An 18,115-nucleotide genomic window follows, 5' to 3' on the forward strand; every position below is an offset into this window, starting at 1 on the left:
GACATGTGCTCATTACCTGACTTATGAAACTGTAGCCTTTCTGTCCATCACCTTTATAATAACAATAAAAAATTAAAATTTTTGACACAAAAAACCAAAACTGAATATAAGGGAAAGCATATTCAAAGCTGACCAGAAGTAGTCACAGTTGCTGACAAAGGAATTCCTTCCACTGTCAAGGTTGAGATGCTGTCTGATGCACCCCCTGAAAATGTATCTAGTCTCTTCTAGGATGAACTGCATAATCTGAATTTGCCTCCATAGCCCAAGGTTGCCCAGGAAGCCATCCTCTCCTATCTACCTCCACTTAACAGTGATAAATATTTATTTTTCTGCCCATAATGGGGTTTCAACTCAGAAGCCTCATACTCTCACTTGACTGTTTTGTGCAAGGCTGAACCACACTTGAACCACACTTCCACTTCTGGCTTTTTGCTGGTTATTGGAGATAAGAGTCTCATGAACTTTTCTGCTTGTTTCCTTGAACCAAGATTCTCAGATCTGCCAGGTGTCCATGGCTTATGCCTGCAATCCTAGCTACACAAGAGGCTGAGATCTGATGGTCATAATTCCAAGCCAGCATAGACAGGAAAATCTGTGAGACTCTTACCTACAATTAATCACTAGAAAACTGGAAGTGGAGCTATATCATAAAGTGGTAGAATACTAGCCCTGAGCAGAAAAGCTCAAAGAGAGCACCTAGGCCCTAAGTTCAAGCCCCCAGGCCTGACAATAATAGAATCCAGAAGTGGCACTGTGGCTCAAGTGTAAGAGTGCTAACCTGGAACATAAAAGTTCTGGAACAGTGCTCAGGCCCAGAGTTCAAAGCCCCACAAGTGGCAAAAAAATAAGATCTCAGACTCCAGAGTAGCTAGGGTTATAGGCTACCAGGGACTAGCTATAAATATTTAATTTTAATTACACATGTAACAGAAAATATATTCCCGTTGTAAGCTTTCAATCTGATAGGCTGTTCCTCCTGATAGCTGTGTACCCCCTAAAGAAGAAACTTAAGATCTTTTCTAATCCATTTCTCTGCAGAGATATACATCTAGCTGTAGATGATGAGGGTCTAGGAATGTGGCTTAGTGGTATAGCACGCATGGAGCCCTAGGTTCGATTCCTCAGCACCACATACCGAGAAAAAGCTGGAAGTGATGCTGTGGCTCAAGTGATAGTGTTAGTCTTGAGCAAAAAGAAGCCAGGGACAGTGCTCAGCTCTTGAGTCCCAAGCCAAAGTACTGGCCAAAAATATGACTATGAGGCCTAAAGTAGACCAGAAAAAGCATGAGAATAAAATGGGTTATGAGAAAATGTAGAAGAAAGAAAAAGATCACATGAGAAACAGGCTTGCTCCAAAACAGACTTGAAAGCACTAACAGTGAATGCAAAAGAGAAAACAATGATCACATTATCTGTAGTTCTGTATATTTAACACTGTTATAATCTCTTCATATGTCGGGGTCTTTAGCCCCGAGCGCTCTCCTGACCTGCAGGAGAGATGGGGAAGCTCGCCCTGTGCGGGGCGGGCCACGAAAGGAGAAGGGTCTACGGACCGCCCACACCCAGCCCCCCCTCACTGGAGGACAATCAGACGTGCCTGGGAGTACATCTGCACATGTCTCGATTTATTGAAATAAGCTCCGCAAATAAGCTCTGCTCTTAAATAGGTCAGAGAGCGGCAGGAAGGGGAGGGGTATACGCGGGCTGAGGGACCAATCCTAAAAGGCAGTCTAATTCTACGTCACAGCCCACAGGGCTGCCTCCGGGTTCACCACCGGGTGCCATCTTGGCCACACGTGGTCCCAAGGCTGGGAGGCGGGGCCAGCTAGAAGCACCTTTCCAGTTCCCCAATAGCCACACGTGACCCTGGGGCTGGAAGACAGGCGGGGCCAACTAGGAACGCCTTTCTGGGTTGGGTTGCGGTGTAACAGCCACACATGGCCCCAGAGCTGGGAAATAGGCGGGGCTGGGTGGGACTTTCTCTTTCTGACACAAGGCATCCGAGCATGCCCCACCTTCATATGCATTTAACTCAATGCTTCTAGTGTCAATATGAGGTAGATACAAAAACCATCTCTGTTGTCTAGATGAGGAAGCTGACTGAAAAAAAAAACTTTAATGCAAAAACTCAAGGTCACCATAGCTAGTATGTATCCAAGCTAGGGTTTCTGGTGATGCATGTCCAAAGTCAAAGTTCTTATCCTCTGGATTATACCACTGATGGGTTAAACAGCAAGTAGTGTGTAATAGAAGAAAGTATCAATTGACATGGACATGTGGGCATATGTATGTACCTGTCCTGGGGCTCAATCAGGGCCTGGGTGCTGTCTCCAACCTTTTTTTGTCAGTCCTGAGGCTTGAACTCAGGGCCTGAGCACTGTCCCTGGCTTTTGTTTGCTCAAGGCTAGCACTCTACCACTTGATCCACAGCACCACTTCAAGCCTTTTGGTAGTTTATTGGAGATATGACTCTCATAGACTTTCCTGCTTGACCTGGCTTAGAACCTTAATCCTCAGATATCAGCTTCCTGAGAAGCTAGGATTAGAAGTAGGAGCAATCCAGGCACCCATCTTCAGCAGAGTCCCCTCACCCCCAACACAATATAAATCATTAAAGCAAAACATGACCTGTAAACTCTTGGAATAAAAACTAGTAGGATGGTCAGCTAAGAATACCAGTCTACCCCAAGGGCCAGCTTCCTAGGTATGCTACCTGTAAGAGCTTTGTTCCTAGAAGGGGTTTCTGGCTTGCTTTAATACAATGCTGTCTGCCTTGAAGTTCTTAACAATTTTATCTTTGAACTTGAGTTTTGTTAGTCTAGTCCAATATGACAATGAAACGAGCAGAAGGGATGGACTATGGGGCAGGTCACATGGACTGTGAGCAATGCAGGCAGTGTGTGGGGTGAACAGTTGACCAGACCACCTGGTATGCACAAACACTTGGGGCAGTCTAGGGCACCCCAGGGCCCCAAGGGGAACATTAGGTCAGAAACAACTTTAGAAGCACAGACAGCCTATGGCAATAGCCCTGGGAGAGGAGGGTCAATACAAGCAGGAAGGGAGCTGAGATGAGAAACAGTCTTGTGATTCTGTCGCCAGTGATTGCCTTGTAGAATGTGTACAAAGATAAACTCTTTGGCCTGATTCCTAGGACTGGAGCTACTCATGATCAGGCAGTACACCTTGGCAAGAAATTATTACAAAGTAAAAGCATACCCCTGGCTAGTAAGTAAAGTATATGAGTATATGATGAGATTATTAGAATTCTTTAAAGAATTTAGAATCTCTGGTTTTAAAAAACTGGTACAACAGTGCAAATAAATATCCACAACCTGGGATATAGGAATCATAAATAGAAATAATATGTGTTTACCATCCAGGCACCAGTGGCTCATGGCTGCAATCATAGCTTCTCAAGAGGTAGAGATCTGAGGATCATGATTCACAGCCAGCTGGGCAAAAAAAAATCTGTGAGACTCTTGTGCCATCCTGAGGCTTGGGCACTGACCCTAAGATTTTTTTTTCCTCTCAAGGCTAGCACTCTACAACTTGAGTCACAGTTCCTTCTGGTTTTGTTAGTAGTTTACTGGAGATAATAGTCTCACTGACTTTGCTACCCAGGCTGACTTCGAACCATGATCCTCAGATCTCACCCTCCTGAGTAGCTACGATTATAGTCATGAGCCACTGGCATCCAGTTGTGAGAATTTTATCTTCAATTAACCATCAAAAAGCCTTATATGGAGCTATGACTTAAGTAGTAGAGTGCCAGCCTCGATCAGAGAAAGCTGATGGACAGTACCTAGCCCTCAATTTAAGCCCCAGTACCAGCACAATCAAACAAAACAAAACAGAATTTTTTTCTCATAATTGAAGATAGAGCAGCAGTAGAATTCATTAAAAGAATGTGTGTGTGTGTGTGTACACACACACAAGCACATTCACTAGTCTTGTGACTTGAATTCAGGCCGTGGTCATTGTTTCTGAGCTTTTCTATTCAAGACTAGCACTCTACCACTTGAACCACAACTCTACTACTAGTTTTTTGTGGTAGTTTACTGGCAATGAGAATCTTATAGACTTTCCTGCCTGGGCTGGCTTAGAAGTATGATCCTGAGCTTTCAGCCTCCTGAGAAGCTGGGATTACAGGTGTACTACACTGGGGCCCACCTAGGACTTTTTTGTTTTTGTTTTGTTTTTTGGCCAGTCATGAAGCTTGAGCTCAGGTCCTAAATACTATCCCTGGCTTCTTTTTGCTCAAGGCTAGCACTCTACCACTTGAGCTGCAGCGCCACTTCTGGCTTTTTCCATATATGTGGTACTGAGGAATAGAACCCAGGGCTTCATGTATAAGAGGCAAGCACTCTACCACTAGGCCATATTCCTATCCCTAGGACTTTTGAACTATATACAGATTATAAAACTATTTTCCATTTCATTTTTTTGCCAGTCCTGGGGCTTGAACTCAGGGCCTGAGTACTGTCCCTGGCTTCTTTTTGCTCAAGGTTAGCACTCTACCACTTGATCCATAGTGCAGCCTTCTGGCTTTTTCTATATATGTGATGCTGAGGAATCGAACTCAGGGCTTCATGTATATGAGGCAAGCACTCTACCACTAGGCCATATTCCCAGCCCTCCATTTCTTGTCTGAGAGCCACAAGTTCCAGGAAATGTCAGTTAAACAGAATGTGGCTTAGTGGTAGAGTGCTTGCCTAGCATGCATGAAGCCCTAGGTTCGATTCCTCAGCTTCACATAAACAGAAAAAGCCAGAAGTGGCACTGTGGCTCAAGTGGTAGAGTGCTAGCCTTGAGCAGAAAGAAGCTCAGGGACAGTGCCGAGACCCTGAGTTCAAGCCCCAGGATTGGCAAAATACAAAAGTAAATAAAAATTAGATTCATACTAAATCCATTTGAAACTGATTTGTATTGAGAGTTAAAAAAAATTGTAAGAAAAGTAGTGCAAATCATTGGCTCTAGATGTAGTAAAGTGTGTGTGTGTGTGTGTGTGTGTGTGTGTGTTTGAGAGAATGGGAGCTGAGGACTGAACTCAGGGTCTTGTACTTGTCAGGCAGTGTCTTCCACTGAGCAAAATCCCCAATCCCAAAGATATGTATTTTGAAACAATTTATCAGAAATTTATTCCAATGGGCTGAGGATATCAAACATTGGTAGAGAATATGTGGGATCCTGGCTTTAATTCCCAATGCTACAAAAAAGTAAAAACCAGGAATTGAACTGTCAAATATTATGATCAAAGGAAGTTTCTACCAATTATGTAAATATAATCATATGATCTTCCTTCCAATTACATCAGTTTAAAAACTGAAGTTCCTAAAAATATAAATTTGGATGATGATAATAATGAATTTGCATGAAAGCAAACCAGAAAATATTGAGATAAAAGCATCACAATAATCACATATTTATTGCATTATATAAAATTATGATAAAAATATTGTACTGTTGCTGGTAAGGTTATGTCATTGCTAAGTATTATTATCACCGTTATCACCTCTATAAGTAATAAAATATTTTATTTAATTTCTGTGCTGGTACTGGGGCTTGAATGCAGGGCTTCATGCTCTTGCTTAGCTTTTTCTGCTAATGGCTAGGGCTCTACCACTTGATCCACACCTCCATTTCTGGTGTTTTGTTAGTTGGAGATAAGAATCTAAGGGAGGGGCTGGGGATATGGCCTAGTGGCAAGAGAGCGTGCCTCCTATACATGAGGCCCTGGGTTCAATTCCCCAGCACCACATATACAGAAAAGGGCCAGAAGTGGCGCTGTGGCTCAAGTGGCAGAGTGCTAGCCTTGAGCAAAAGGAAGCCAGGGACAGTGCTCAGGCCCTGAGTTCAAGGCCCAGGACTGGCCAAAATTGAGCTATCTTTTTCTAGCCCTTCATTTCCCTTAAGGGTGTACTCTCTCTGTTTCTATTTCCCTATTAAACTCCTTGCTTTGCCACTTAAAAAGAGAGAAGGAGAGAGAGAGAGAGAGAGAGAGAGGAGTGGCAAATTTGCATGCCTGAGCTGGCTTTGAAACAAGATCCTCAGATCTCAGCCTCCAGAGTAGCTAGGATAATAGATCTGAGCCACCAGAACTCAGCTAGTAATAAATATTTTAAAGGAAACTTCCTTATATTTCAGAATCTTTAACTGTACTTCCTCTATTTCTCTTCCTTTTTGAGCAGAACCCCACAAAACTATGTAGCAGGCTCCTAGCTCTACTTGATTGTGATTGTGAAGTGAACTGGGATGGTAGTCATTCAAACATCCTGATTAACTGTGATCTTCCTCACTAGTAGTGGGTGTGGGGAGGCAGGACTAGATACAGGATAATAAAACAAATATGGAATGTAATGTGCAACTTGCCATTTTTACATGAACAGGTTTATATCATATTATATGGTCAATTGTTTTTTTTCACTTGACAAGATGCCTTGGAGATCTTTTTACCATTAAAATCAAAACCATTTCTTTTAAACTACTACAGTGAATTCCTTCCTTTGTGTGGGTCTAAATTGATTTCTATACTCCCTGGAAGGATAAAGTGGCTTTAATTTTTCACTTTTATAGGGATGCAATGAACAACCTGGTATGTCCACTTTGTGGCCAGGTGTATTTCTCTAGGTGGACATTCAAAAGTAGAGTTAGTAAGTCATAGAGTACTGGTATTTTTGTTTTAATAATACTTCCAGATTTTGGGGGTATAGCTTAGTGGTATAGTGTGTGCCTAGCATGCCCAATGCTCTGATTTCAATCCTCAACACAACAATTTTTTAACATACTGCTGAATTGCTTTCCAAAAATACTATGCAGGAGGAGGGATAGGATGGAGAATTTGAAGCATCTGCCATTTTTACTCTATGAAAGAGAAGAATTTAGTAACATAGAAGAGACTCGTTTCTGAAGAGAAGAAGCAGAAACCACAAAGAAGGTGACAACTACAGAGAAAGAAACCCAGCAGAAGAAAAGCAGCCAGGTGTTCTGAGCTAGTCCCTGGCTCTCCCAACTGCCAGAAGGGAAATCGAAGGCTCCAATACAAGGTAAAATGGACTTCTAGCTCTAGCCCACAGATCACTCTCTAGCCCACACATCAGTCAGGTCTTAACCTCAGTACAGTCACTTTCTTGAGAGAATCTATTGTTGAAGGCTGTTACTGTGGGACCTGGAACAATCGAACTTAACAATTCATAAGACATTTTGCCATTGAATTTGTGTTTAAGTGAGATCTAAGAGTAGTTGAAGAGAGGGAGGAAGAGGCAGGAGTGCCCTAAACAGTTTAGACTACAGGAAGCTACATTGTTAGCTCAGAGGCCAGAGGCAGTGCCTTAGGAAGCCTGATGGTGTTGGCTCTGGCCACTAGTGTGGTGGACATTGTATTCACTTATAGAGAAGTGCAGTGGCAACTTCTAACAGCCAACAGAGGTGCCCTTAGAGGTTGTTGAGATGACAAAGGCAGCTGCTCCCTGGCAGTGTAGGAGTCTAGGAACTCCCTGCTGAGCAATACCTTGTAGGAACCCATTAGAGGCAGCTGGGACTCTGAGGGCATGGGTATCACACAGCTTTCTGTGGCTGTGCCCTCTCTGGCCAGGAAAGAATCCTATTCCTTGAGGCCAGAACAGTAATGAAGCTTTGAGCCTGAGACTGCAAAGTACCCACTAACTAGGACCTGCCCCTAGGTCCATGTGCTGACTACCAAGTGAAAGAGCATTCCGTCCAGACCTTTGTCATGTGACTTCCACTGCCACTTGCATTCCATAGGGAGAGAGGGAGGGAGATAAATAGAACAATGGAAAACTCATACTTTGGGTTGCATAACTCTGTAATTTATTGTTGTTTTGGTTTCTTTGTTCTGATTTTGGTTCCCCCCATGTATTTTTTTTAAACATTTTTGTGTGTCAGTCCTGGGGCCTGAACTCTGGGCTTGGGTGCTGTCCCTGATCCTCTTTGTGCTCAAGGCTAGTGTTCTACCATTTGAGCCACAGCACCAGAAGTGGCTTTTGAGTGGTTAACTGGGGCATCTCACTGGGACTTTTCTGCCTGGGCTGACTTCGAACCATGACCCTCAGATCTCAGCCTCCTGAGTAGCTAGGGTTACAGGCGTGAGCCGCCAGTGCCTGTCTATCCATGAGACCCTTATCCCCAATTGACTGCCAAAAAAGCCAGAAGTGGTGCTGTGGCTCAAGGGGTAGAATACTACTAGCCTAGAGGAAAAGAAGCTCAAGTACATTGCCCAGGCCCTGAGTTCAAACCCCAGAAGTAGCAAAAAAAAAAAAATCCTCATTTCACTACCTATTCACTTTGTGTGAATTTGAACACCACTAAATAGGTTTAGCTCATATATAAAGTGAGGATGGAGTCAGCACTGGTGGCTCATGCCTATCACCCTAGCTACTCAGGAGGCTACAATCATTGCAGTTTGAAACCAACCTGGACAGAAAAGGCTGTGAGACTATTATCTCCACTAAACTACCAAAAAAGCCAGAAGCGGCACTGTGGTTCAAGTGGTAAAGTGCTAGCCCTGAGCAAAAAGAAGCTCAGGGACAGTGCTCAGACCCTGGGTTCAAACCCCAGGACTGGCACTAAAAACAAAACAAGTGAGGATGGTTCTTACTCTGCTGGGTTGTTTGAAGATTAGAAATAATGTTCAAGAGCCTAGTACTCTGCCTAGTCTCTAACAGATCCTCAGTAAACAGTAACTTTTGAAAGTCAAGTACCAAAGTTTTTCCACTGTCAAATGTTGAATCTCAACAGTTAGAGGACAAAAACTAGAGAAAAAAAACTGTAGCAGCCTGGAGATAGTGGTTCATGCCTGTAATTCTAGCTACTCAAGAGACTGAGATCTGAGGATCTAGAAGCCAGCACAGGGAGAAATTGTGATTCTTATCTTTAGTTAACGACAAAATTTTAGCTAGAAGTAGAACTGTGGATCAAGTGGTAGAGTGCTAGCCTTGAGCAAAAGAAATTCAGGGACAGTGCCAAGGCCCAGAGTTCAAGCCCCAGGACCAGCATCAAAAACAAAACAAGGGGCTGAGAATGTGGCTTAGCAGTTGAGTGCTTGCCTAGCATGCATGAAACCCTGAGTTAGATTCCTTAGCATCACATAAACAGAAAAATCTGGAAGTGGCGCTGTGGCTCAAGTGGTAGCGTGCTAGCCTTGAGCAAAAAGAAGCCAGGGACAGTGCCCAGACCATGAGTTCAAGACTCGGACTAGCAAACAAACAAACAAAACAGGACAGGGCTGGTAATGTGGCTTAGTGGTAGAGTGCTTGTCTAGCACACATGAAGCCTTACATGTACACATTATAAAAGGAAACAGCTGAAACTAAAAGTGTTTGCAGGGAGGGTCAAGACTAGCATCATTCAACAGTAGTCAGAAGCTTCTAAAGGTTGGGTGCTAGTGGCTCATGCACGCAATCATAACTACTCAAAAGGCTCAGATCTGAGGATCACGGTTCAAAGCCAGCCCAGGCAGGAATGTTGAAACTCTCATCTCCAGTTAACCACAAAAAGCCAGAAGTGAAACTGTGGCATAAGTGGTATAGTTCTAGCCTTGAGCGCAAATGCTCAGACAGCACCAAGGCCCTGAGTACAAGCCCCAGGACCTATCCCCCCCCCCAAAAAAAGTCAATAGAGTCCTTCATGGCTTCAGACTCCTTCAAGCATTCCTCTATTGCTCAAAGGTGACTTGGCACCATTTTTCTTTCAGAGCCCAATTTTAAAGCTCACTTAAAATGAATACTACTATTCAGGGATGAACCCTCACACTATCTTCCTGTGTTTTTTCTACCAACATATCCTTTGTTTCAAAAGTCTACACTGTGCATTGTACCCAATACTGTGTTCAGGGGTGTTTTGGATGTTCCGCACATGTACTCATTGAATACTTAGCTAAGTGCATTCTGTGCAGTAGATGCTGTTGTATGGTAGATACAGTCTTGAGCACAGAGAGGCTACCACCTTATTTTGTTGTTTTTTTTTGTTTGCCAGTCCTGGGCCTTGAACTCAGAACCTGAGCACTCTCCCTGACTTCTTTTTGCTCAAGGCTAGCACTCTACCACTTGAGCCACAGCACCACTTCCAGCTTTTTCTGTGTATGTGGTACTGAGGAATCGAACCCAGAGCTTCATGCATGCAAGGTGAGCACTCTACCACTAAGCCACATACCAAGCCCCAGGCCACCACTTTGAAGATGAAATTTGGAGACTTTATTGGAGTGCTGGTGGGCAGCAGGGGGACTCTACTCACAAGCCCTACCGCCTGGAATTCAACTAACACAGGCCTTATGTACTCCCAAACCACACAAGGTGCATGAAATTAATCTTAACAAAGTAGAAAGCAAATCAGGTAAATAAACAGTAAGCACTCAAATCTAACAAAGATGTTAAATATAAGCCAAAACAAATGAAATGTGGACACAATCAAGGGAAGGAACTCACCAATTCAAAACACATCTGCAAATCAAGGATATCCTCCACCATCAAGGCTCATTGTCCAGACCCAGTCTCCTTACTTCAGTGCCAAGGACACAGAGAGTCAAGCATAGACACTGCTCCTTTGTTCAGTCCAAGAGAAGGATGCAACAAAGTGCTGTGGGGCCAGCTGTGATGAGTTGGCACAGTGATCCTTAGTTGGTAATCAGGAAAAGAATCAAAGGCAAGAGCTGAATTTTTTAGATATATAGGGTAGAGGAGTAAAGACTACTAGAGGTAAATAGAGAGACATTCTACACAATGGTACAATGAGCTGATATTAACAGCCTAACAAATATGGGGTGAACTTCATTGCCACTGGAGCTAGAAAAGTGGTCAGAGGTTCATAAAGACAGGTCCACTGATGTTGAGTAGTATATTAGGCCTTTGAAAACAAGTGTGGTGGATTAAAGCAATAGTTTTTTGTGTGTGTATTGCTGGTTCTGGGGTTTAAAATCAGGGCCTAGGTGCTGTCCCTGTGATTTTGTGCGCAAGGCTAGCACTCTATCATTTGAGCCTCCACCTCCAGCTTTTTGGTGGTTAATAGCGATAAGAGTGCAATGGACTTTCCTCCTCAGGCTGGCTTTGAACTGAGATCCTCAGATCTATCTCCTGACTAGCTATGATTGTAGGCAGGAGCCACCCCTTCCTGGCTATAAGTAATAGTTCTCCACTTTCCCTTGTATCATAGATGGATTTCAAAGCCAGGCACCAATGTTGGCTCATGCCTGTAATCTTAGCTATCCAGGATGTTGAGATCTGAAGACTCAAAGCCAGCTCAAGGAGACTCTTATCTCCACTTAACTAGCAAAAAGCCATAGTGGAGCCTTTGGGGATGGGGGGAGCTAAGTAACAGCAAAAGGCCCCAAGGTCATGCACACTTGTACACACACTTTTCAGTGGATAAAAGTATGTCTACTCAGGCACAAAACATTGCTTACAATTTTCTAGTTAGGAGTTAAAAAGACTAGGAAGCAACCACAACAGTCCAAGTGAGAAATAATGAGGCCTGAACTAAGCCACAGAAATGAGGTCAGGAAAGATAAGATGCAATAAATACTTGAGTGTCATCAACAGGTCCACCTATTGGACTTAAGAAACAAGGAAAAGGCAGAAGTCTTATGATAACCAACTTATGAGCCAAGTGCTGGTGGCTCAATGCCTGTAATCATAACTACTCTGAGGATCAAGGTTTGAATCCAGCCTGGGTAGGAAAGCATTTGAGACTTTTATCTCTACACAAAAAGCCAGAAGTGGAGCTTTAGAGTGCTAGCCTTGAGCAGAAAAGCTCAGGGACAGCACCCAAGCCCTGAGTTCAAGCCCTACAACTGACAAAAACTAAAAATGATAACCAAGTCCCTTAGGTCAGTTTGTGGTTTAGACAACTCAGTTGATGGGAATGTCACTCATGGAGAGTAGCAAACTTAAGAAAGGTTCTGTTCGGGAAATGTTGAATGAAAGCTGACTTTAGATCATCTAAATCAAGAGGTGAATCAGGAAGCTGAATATACTATTCAATTTGATAATTCTTGTAAGGGGTCTCCTGCTCTGATATTATGCTGACACCTAAATCTCTGTGCCATACTACTGAATTGAGACAGATATGTTTCCAGTCTGCAGAAAGGTATCGAATGATGGGAAAATAAAACTTCACACACCCAGTATTATTTCACATTTTTTTTTACTAAAAGAATAGACTTTTATTAAGCGCTGTAAGTTTCTTTCCATCAGCATTAACAGAACAACAGACCAAATTCCATCACAGAACAACTCCAGAGACATTCTCATTCCTTTCTGAAACATTTTCATTAACTTCTGCAGTTTCCCCAAAGAAGCATCCATTCAAACTTACATTAATAAACTATGGAGCTTTGTGGCGGGGTGGGCCAAAAAAGGCAGGGAATTTGGAACCTGGGAGTGGGAAAGAGAAATACGTATTATCCATCCACTAAACACACTGTCAAGAGCACAGGAGAAGAGATAGTAACACAGAAAAAAAAACAATGAAAGAATTTACTTTTGTCATTAACATTATTTACCAGGGAGCACTAAAAAAATCACTGACCTTTTGCAGTTAAAGGTTCTTTATCTAGTGTGTTAGTCTAAAAATAGAATAAAATAAAAGGTAGGAGGGGAAATGCTTTCTGGGAGGTCATTAAAATGAAGTCATCAGATTTGGCAGGGTTATGAGATTAATAAAATCTGAAATATTCAGCTTGGTTCATTTACATGAAAATTCACTAGTCATTAGTTACTACCAACACGGATGAAAAGAGCATTTATAAAAAGTACAGGGGCAATGTCAAAAGCTGAAATGGGCACCCTAGCACAGGGGATATATTGTTTTGTTTTTAACTTGGTGAAGATGATTTTGGTTTTTTTTTTTTAAAGGACATTTGTTTTTGAACACCAAAATAGTTTCGGGCAATATTGAAGGTAACCAGCAGTAACAGGGAAGTAGTGCACTAAGCTGTCTACCTGCACCAGCAGAATACTGCAATAAGCGAAGGGAAGAGAAAAGAGCAAGTCAAACAAAATGCCAAAGTCAATGGGAGGGGAAAATATGGGGCAAACACAATGGAATAGTGAAAACTTACCCCCCACCCAACCCTAAGCATATTTAGGAAATATGCACCCGGAAGTGAACAAGTATGATTAAACCTTAGTAGAATTACACTAACTACTTAACTGTGGTCTACTTGTATTGTCCTTTCAAAGGAGTATGTGGGGGGAAGGTGAGGGGATCTTAGAGGCTGAAATGGTGGCATTGGTATGCCCACAAGAGCCTTCTAAGATTCCAAAGGACTGGATCATCATAACCAAAGAGCTACTCCCATATTCTTTCTACCCTACCTAAGCATTCCTGCCCCCACCACCCACCTTAACCACCCACCCTAATGCCTTGTCTGGCTGTTTTGCTCTGATCAAAAAGTAGTAATGTGACTTGGCCAACAAAGTCAAAAAATCAAGATGGAGACAAATCAAATGTCCCTAACCAAAGCAAGTACCACTTCTTGGGCTTTAGTCTACTCAAAATTCTACTGGGTCAGAATGAAAATGATACAGATGAGCAGAAGTTTATCAGGTCTGGTCCAGACCAGACTTGGCCAGACAGACCCCAAGACATGCCAGCAGAAATTAAGATCTGCAACCCCTTGGGGATCAGTGGCTATATACAACCAGTATGTTTTTGCTTGTGGCCATACATAGTGAAGGGGTCATTTATGGGGTTTCTATCATCACTTTGTTTGAAAGTGGCCACATTGCAGTCAGAAATGGAACCTCTGGTGAAGGATGAGAGTCTCTCCAAGTGGCACGGCAAAGATCAGACCTTCTCTTCCCCAATTTGTCCTCTAATTAGAAAAAGGTTCTTTTCTAGTAATAAACATTAGCTTTGTGGCTTTTGTGTATTTTGGCATATGAATTTAAATTTGGGAATATGGCCATTCATAGTTCTTTCTTGCAATCTTCCAAACTCCAAATATTGAATCCAAATAAAAAATCAGTTGGAGGTAAACCACTTATTTCACCCTGGGTCAAGCTAAGGGAAGTCCAGGTATGTGGAAGGGAAAAAAGCAAGCCTTTTGGCAAACTGGTATCATCCTTGTGAAAGAAGCAGTTTTACTTCTCACAGTGACTTCCCACAAAGTAAGAATTCTTAATGCTGTGAGTTACCAATACTGGCATCTTACTATGTCAGATACATTCAAGATGCATGGAAACAGCAACTGAAAGAGACCTTATATTTAACTCCAAATACTTTCTATTCAATATAAATCCATATATGTATAACCATTCTCTCACAGTGCAGTGATTCTGGTTACTTTCAGAGTTCCAAAGGTTCATCTCTCTGTGGCTCAGAAAGAAAATTCCAAGCCATCTCAATTTACTGAGATCCCTTCCTTACTGGTTCTAAAAGCTGTAACCTTTAAGATGTTGAGAAAGGTTGGGAATGTCCAAGAGGGACCAAATCAGGAGCTCATTGCAAAGAGAAAGTTTTCATATACTTTTTTCCTGCTTACATCTTGCTAAGTGTACACTTTTGTCATCCTTCTTAGGTTTATGTAAGAAGTAGTTGGGCAGGTGGCAAGGCATTCTAGGGCTCCTTCCCCTGCAAATACTGGGTTATTTTAAAGTGGGCCAGACTAAAATTAAATAGCCGGACAGTTTTCAATTTCTTGAGATACAGTCATTGTAAGTGAGCAGTTAGCAAACAGCCTTCTGGTTGTCTGAAAAAAATCACCAAGGATCTGCTGTGGGTTAAGGTGCATGGGTTTTTTCTTTTTCAAAAAGAGAACCCTGCTAGAAGTCTAGTCAGTTGTATTCCTGTAGAAATGGTACTTCTTGGGCAATAATATCATAAAGCCCAAAAGGAAGTGTGTAAGGCTGAAAGCCTCAATTCCTGAATGAAAGTATAATGCTTATCTGTTGCAGCCATGTTTCCATCCCTCATACTTTGGCTTCCCAAGGAGGGAAATTGGAAATGCAAGGTTGTTCAAGATTATTTCCAGCAAGGAGGAACAGCCTCTTTATTCTGGGCAGATCTTGGCCACATGGGGTAAAGAATCTTTTACAGAATATTTCTCAAGGCCGAGGCCAGCGTCCTCTGACGCCTTCCTTGCAAAGCAAATGAAAAGATCCGGTAGTCAAAATGTCAATGAACAAATAAAACAATCTAGGCATGTAAAATCAACTTGTCAAATTTCCTCACACTTCCCTACCCCATCTTTCCAATGCTCCTCCCTCCAGGGACTCATGTCAACCAATTCTCATCTGATCCAATTTGATCCTGAAGTTCCACAAGAAATTTCTTCCAAAATTGGCTAAAAGCCCTTTCAAATAGTAATCACCTCCCATCCCCTTTTCCTATCTGAATCGTCATAAAGAAATGCCAAACTCCTCCCACATTTCAACCTCCCTTTTTCAGTAGTACATGGGATGTGTGGGCTCTGTTCATAGTGAAGCTTGTAACAACCCAAGTGATTGTTGTTCTGAACAGGCAATCTCTGGAAAGTACTTTGTGTCTGATTTAGAGCAGCCCATCTTCCCATAATTGTGATGGGCAGTGACTTCGTAAGGATTTCAGATTTAAAGTGTGATCTTTTAAACCCACCACTCCATAGCAGTGGAAGCATTTCTGGGAAATTCAGTAAATCCTCTGGGACACCACCATGTATGTATGTATGTGTATACATATACATATATACACACACTTATATATATATAAAATATGTATAGATAAATAGATCTGTCTCTTTATATAAAGGGTATGTGTATGCATATAGATACACACATTCATATACACACACACACATACACCCATACACACACATACACACTGAGTCTTTTGAGTCCTTTTCATACTCAGTTTCATAACATTGATTCTCACCCCTTTCAGGGTGTGGGCAGCAGAGAGTGGGTGACTGCACCATATCTTCTATTTTACAAACAATGCACTGGTTGAGAGGCAGGAAAAATCTGCCCAGTACTTTGCCGACTCACTTGAATCTCCCAGTACAAAGGCCATTGGTAGTTTTTTTAAAAAAATGTATAAAATAAAAAATAAAATAAGGTACCAACACTACTCACTGCCCTGAAAACGTCTACCTATCTGATTGTCAGGCCAGAGCTAGAGGGGGCATACAAAATCCTGGAATAGATGAGTTGGGAAAAAGAACGAGGAGGAGGTGGATACAGATTCTATATCAATGCTCCCCCAACACCTCATAAAGAAAAGTCAGGAAGCCATAGACAGCTGTCCCCTCAATCCCATATTTATCACATGAGTGTATAAATGAGTATCACATTAAACACTTAGAAAATCAAAGCTGGAATTTTACAATAGGATATTCTGTGCTAACACTTCCTTTCTTTCTGACAGTTACTGCCTTACTAGACTCCCAGGGGAGATAAAGTGAATACTGGTGCAATAGATTCAATTTAAGAATTAGAGCTAATCTTGTTGCTATTCATCTTTAAACAGAAATTTCCCAGCTTTCGAAAGTCTGGAGACCCAGAGAAAAAGATATGGAAGGGGAAAGTGTGTACACAAAAGGACACTCCATAAAAATCCTGGACAAATCAAGGGTGGGCATTTATATCCTCTAACTTGGGCCTCGAATCAGAAAAGTACAGTTTTCCCCTCTTTCTGACTGGTAAGACTAAGTTCAGCTTGTCAGTCCTCTTTCACATGTGCCACACTTTCCAGCTTCTGCTCTTGTAAGTGGTTCTTCTCTCCATTCTTCACAGGCAAGCAGTGGTTACCATTATCACACACATTGCTGTCTCTGGATAAGGCACATTGTGAAGGAGCTGGAAGACGATCAGTTTTTTCTTCCTTAATCAATGTGCCGTTGTTTCCATTTACCTGGGAGTGGGATCGACCTTGATGAAGCTCCAGAGATTTATAAATTCCATCTGAAGAGCCCTGGTCAAAAACAACAACAACAACAACAACAAAAATAAAAACCAGAGATGTTCAGACGAAATGAAAATCCCAAACTATCTAGCCCTTCCCAAGCATGTTCATGAAATACCACCTAGTACATTCTGATACTGTCCTGCCTGAGAAGTTAGGATGCTGCAGATGGATCCAGTGATGACACACTAATTGCACAGCTACTACTTAGAGAGCTTTATATTTTCCTAACATTTATATGACCTAAATGGAAAATACTATGATGTTCCATTTACAGATGAGGAAGCTATGGCTCAGGAAGATCAAGCTACCTTGCTCAATATATAAAGTAGTAAGGTCAGAATTCTACTCCAGGTGAGTCGGCCTCTATTCTCTCAACTGCCATCAAACAATGACCAGTGCTAGGAATTGGATGAGTGAAGGAAAGGAAAGAAAAAAGCCCAGAAGATCTATGCATATTTCACAGAATCTCTTATAACTGAAAAGGAATCATGCTAGACGCCAAGTTGCTCAGGCCTGTAATCCTAGCTACTCGAGGCTGAGATCTGAGGATTATGGTTCAAAGCTAGTTTGGGCAGGAAAAGTCCCTGAGACTCGTATCTACAATTAATCACCAAAAAAGCTACAAGTAGATCTGTGGCTCAAATGGTAGTGTGCTAGCCATGAGTAAAAAAAGGCTTAGGGAAGGTGCTCAGGCACTGAGTTCAAGCCCTAGGACCAGTACAGAAAAAGCAAAGCAAAGCAATCATGCGTTTCTCATGTAATCTCAGGAATGTGACTGCTATTTTTGAATGACATGAACTGTATATCAAGCTGTTTGCCAGTCCTGGGGCTTGAACTCAGGGTCTGAGCACTGTCTGTGGCTTCTTTTTGCTCAAGGCTAGCACTCTACCATTTGAGCCACAGTGCCAAGGGCTTCATCTATGTGAGGCAAGTACTCTACCACTAGGCCATATTCCCAGCCCAAGTACCAACTTTTGATAAATATTCTTAGAAACCTTGACAGATTCTGATTACAACATGGTTGGACATATTTTATATACTCTATTTTTCTAGCTCCTTGCTGGTGCTCCACCACTTAAGCCATGTGCCTCCAGTCCGTATGGCTCATTATTTGCTTATTTTGTGATGGTATTGGGCTTGAACTGAGGCCTCCGTGCTGTCCTTGAGCATTTTTGCCCAAGGTTGGTGCTTGGCCACTTGAGCCACAGCTCCACTT

The 18,115-nt window shown here is 42.3% G+C and overlaps 1 protein-coding gene across 2 annotated transcripts in view; it reads right to left on the reverse strand.

Annotated features, from left to right (window-relative positions):
- Window positions 1-16,019: 16,019 nt before the first annotated feature.
- Window positions 16,020-18,115, reverse strand: part of Fam120c (family with sequence similarity 120C) — a 108,497-nt gene continuing 106,401 nt past the window's right edge. Inside the window, exon 16 of one of the 2 annotated variants that reach the window (XM_048335602.1) lies at window positions 16,020-16,905. In XM_048335602.1, the coding sequence (XP_048191559.1) occupies window positions 16,654-16,905 (252 nt within the window). In that variant the 3' untranslated portion in view covers window positions 16,020-16,653. The remainder of the gene's footprint in view (window positions 16,906-18,115) is intronic. The other variant, XM_048335603.1, reaches the window with a different exon arrangement.

Source organism: Perognathus longimembris, chromosome 28 (assembly GCF_023159225.1).
Source record: "Perognathus longimembris pacificus isolate PPM17 chromosome 28, ASM2315922v1, whole genome shotgun sequence".
In the NCBI taxonomy this organism is placed as follows: domain Eukaryota; kingdom Metazoa; phylum Chordata; class Mammalia; order Rodentia; family Heteromyidae; genus Perognathus; species Perognathus longimembris.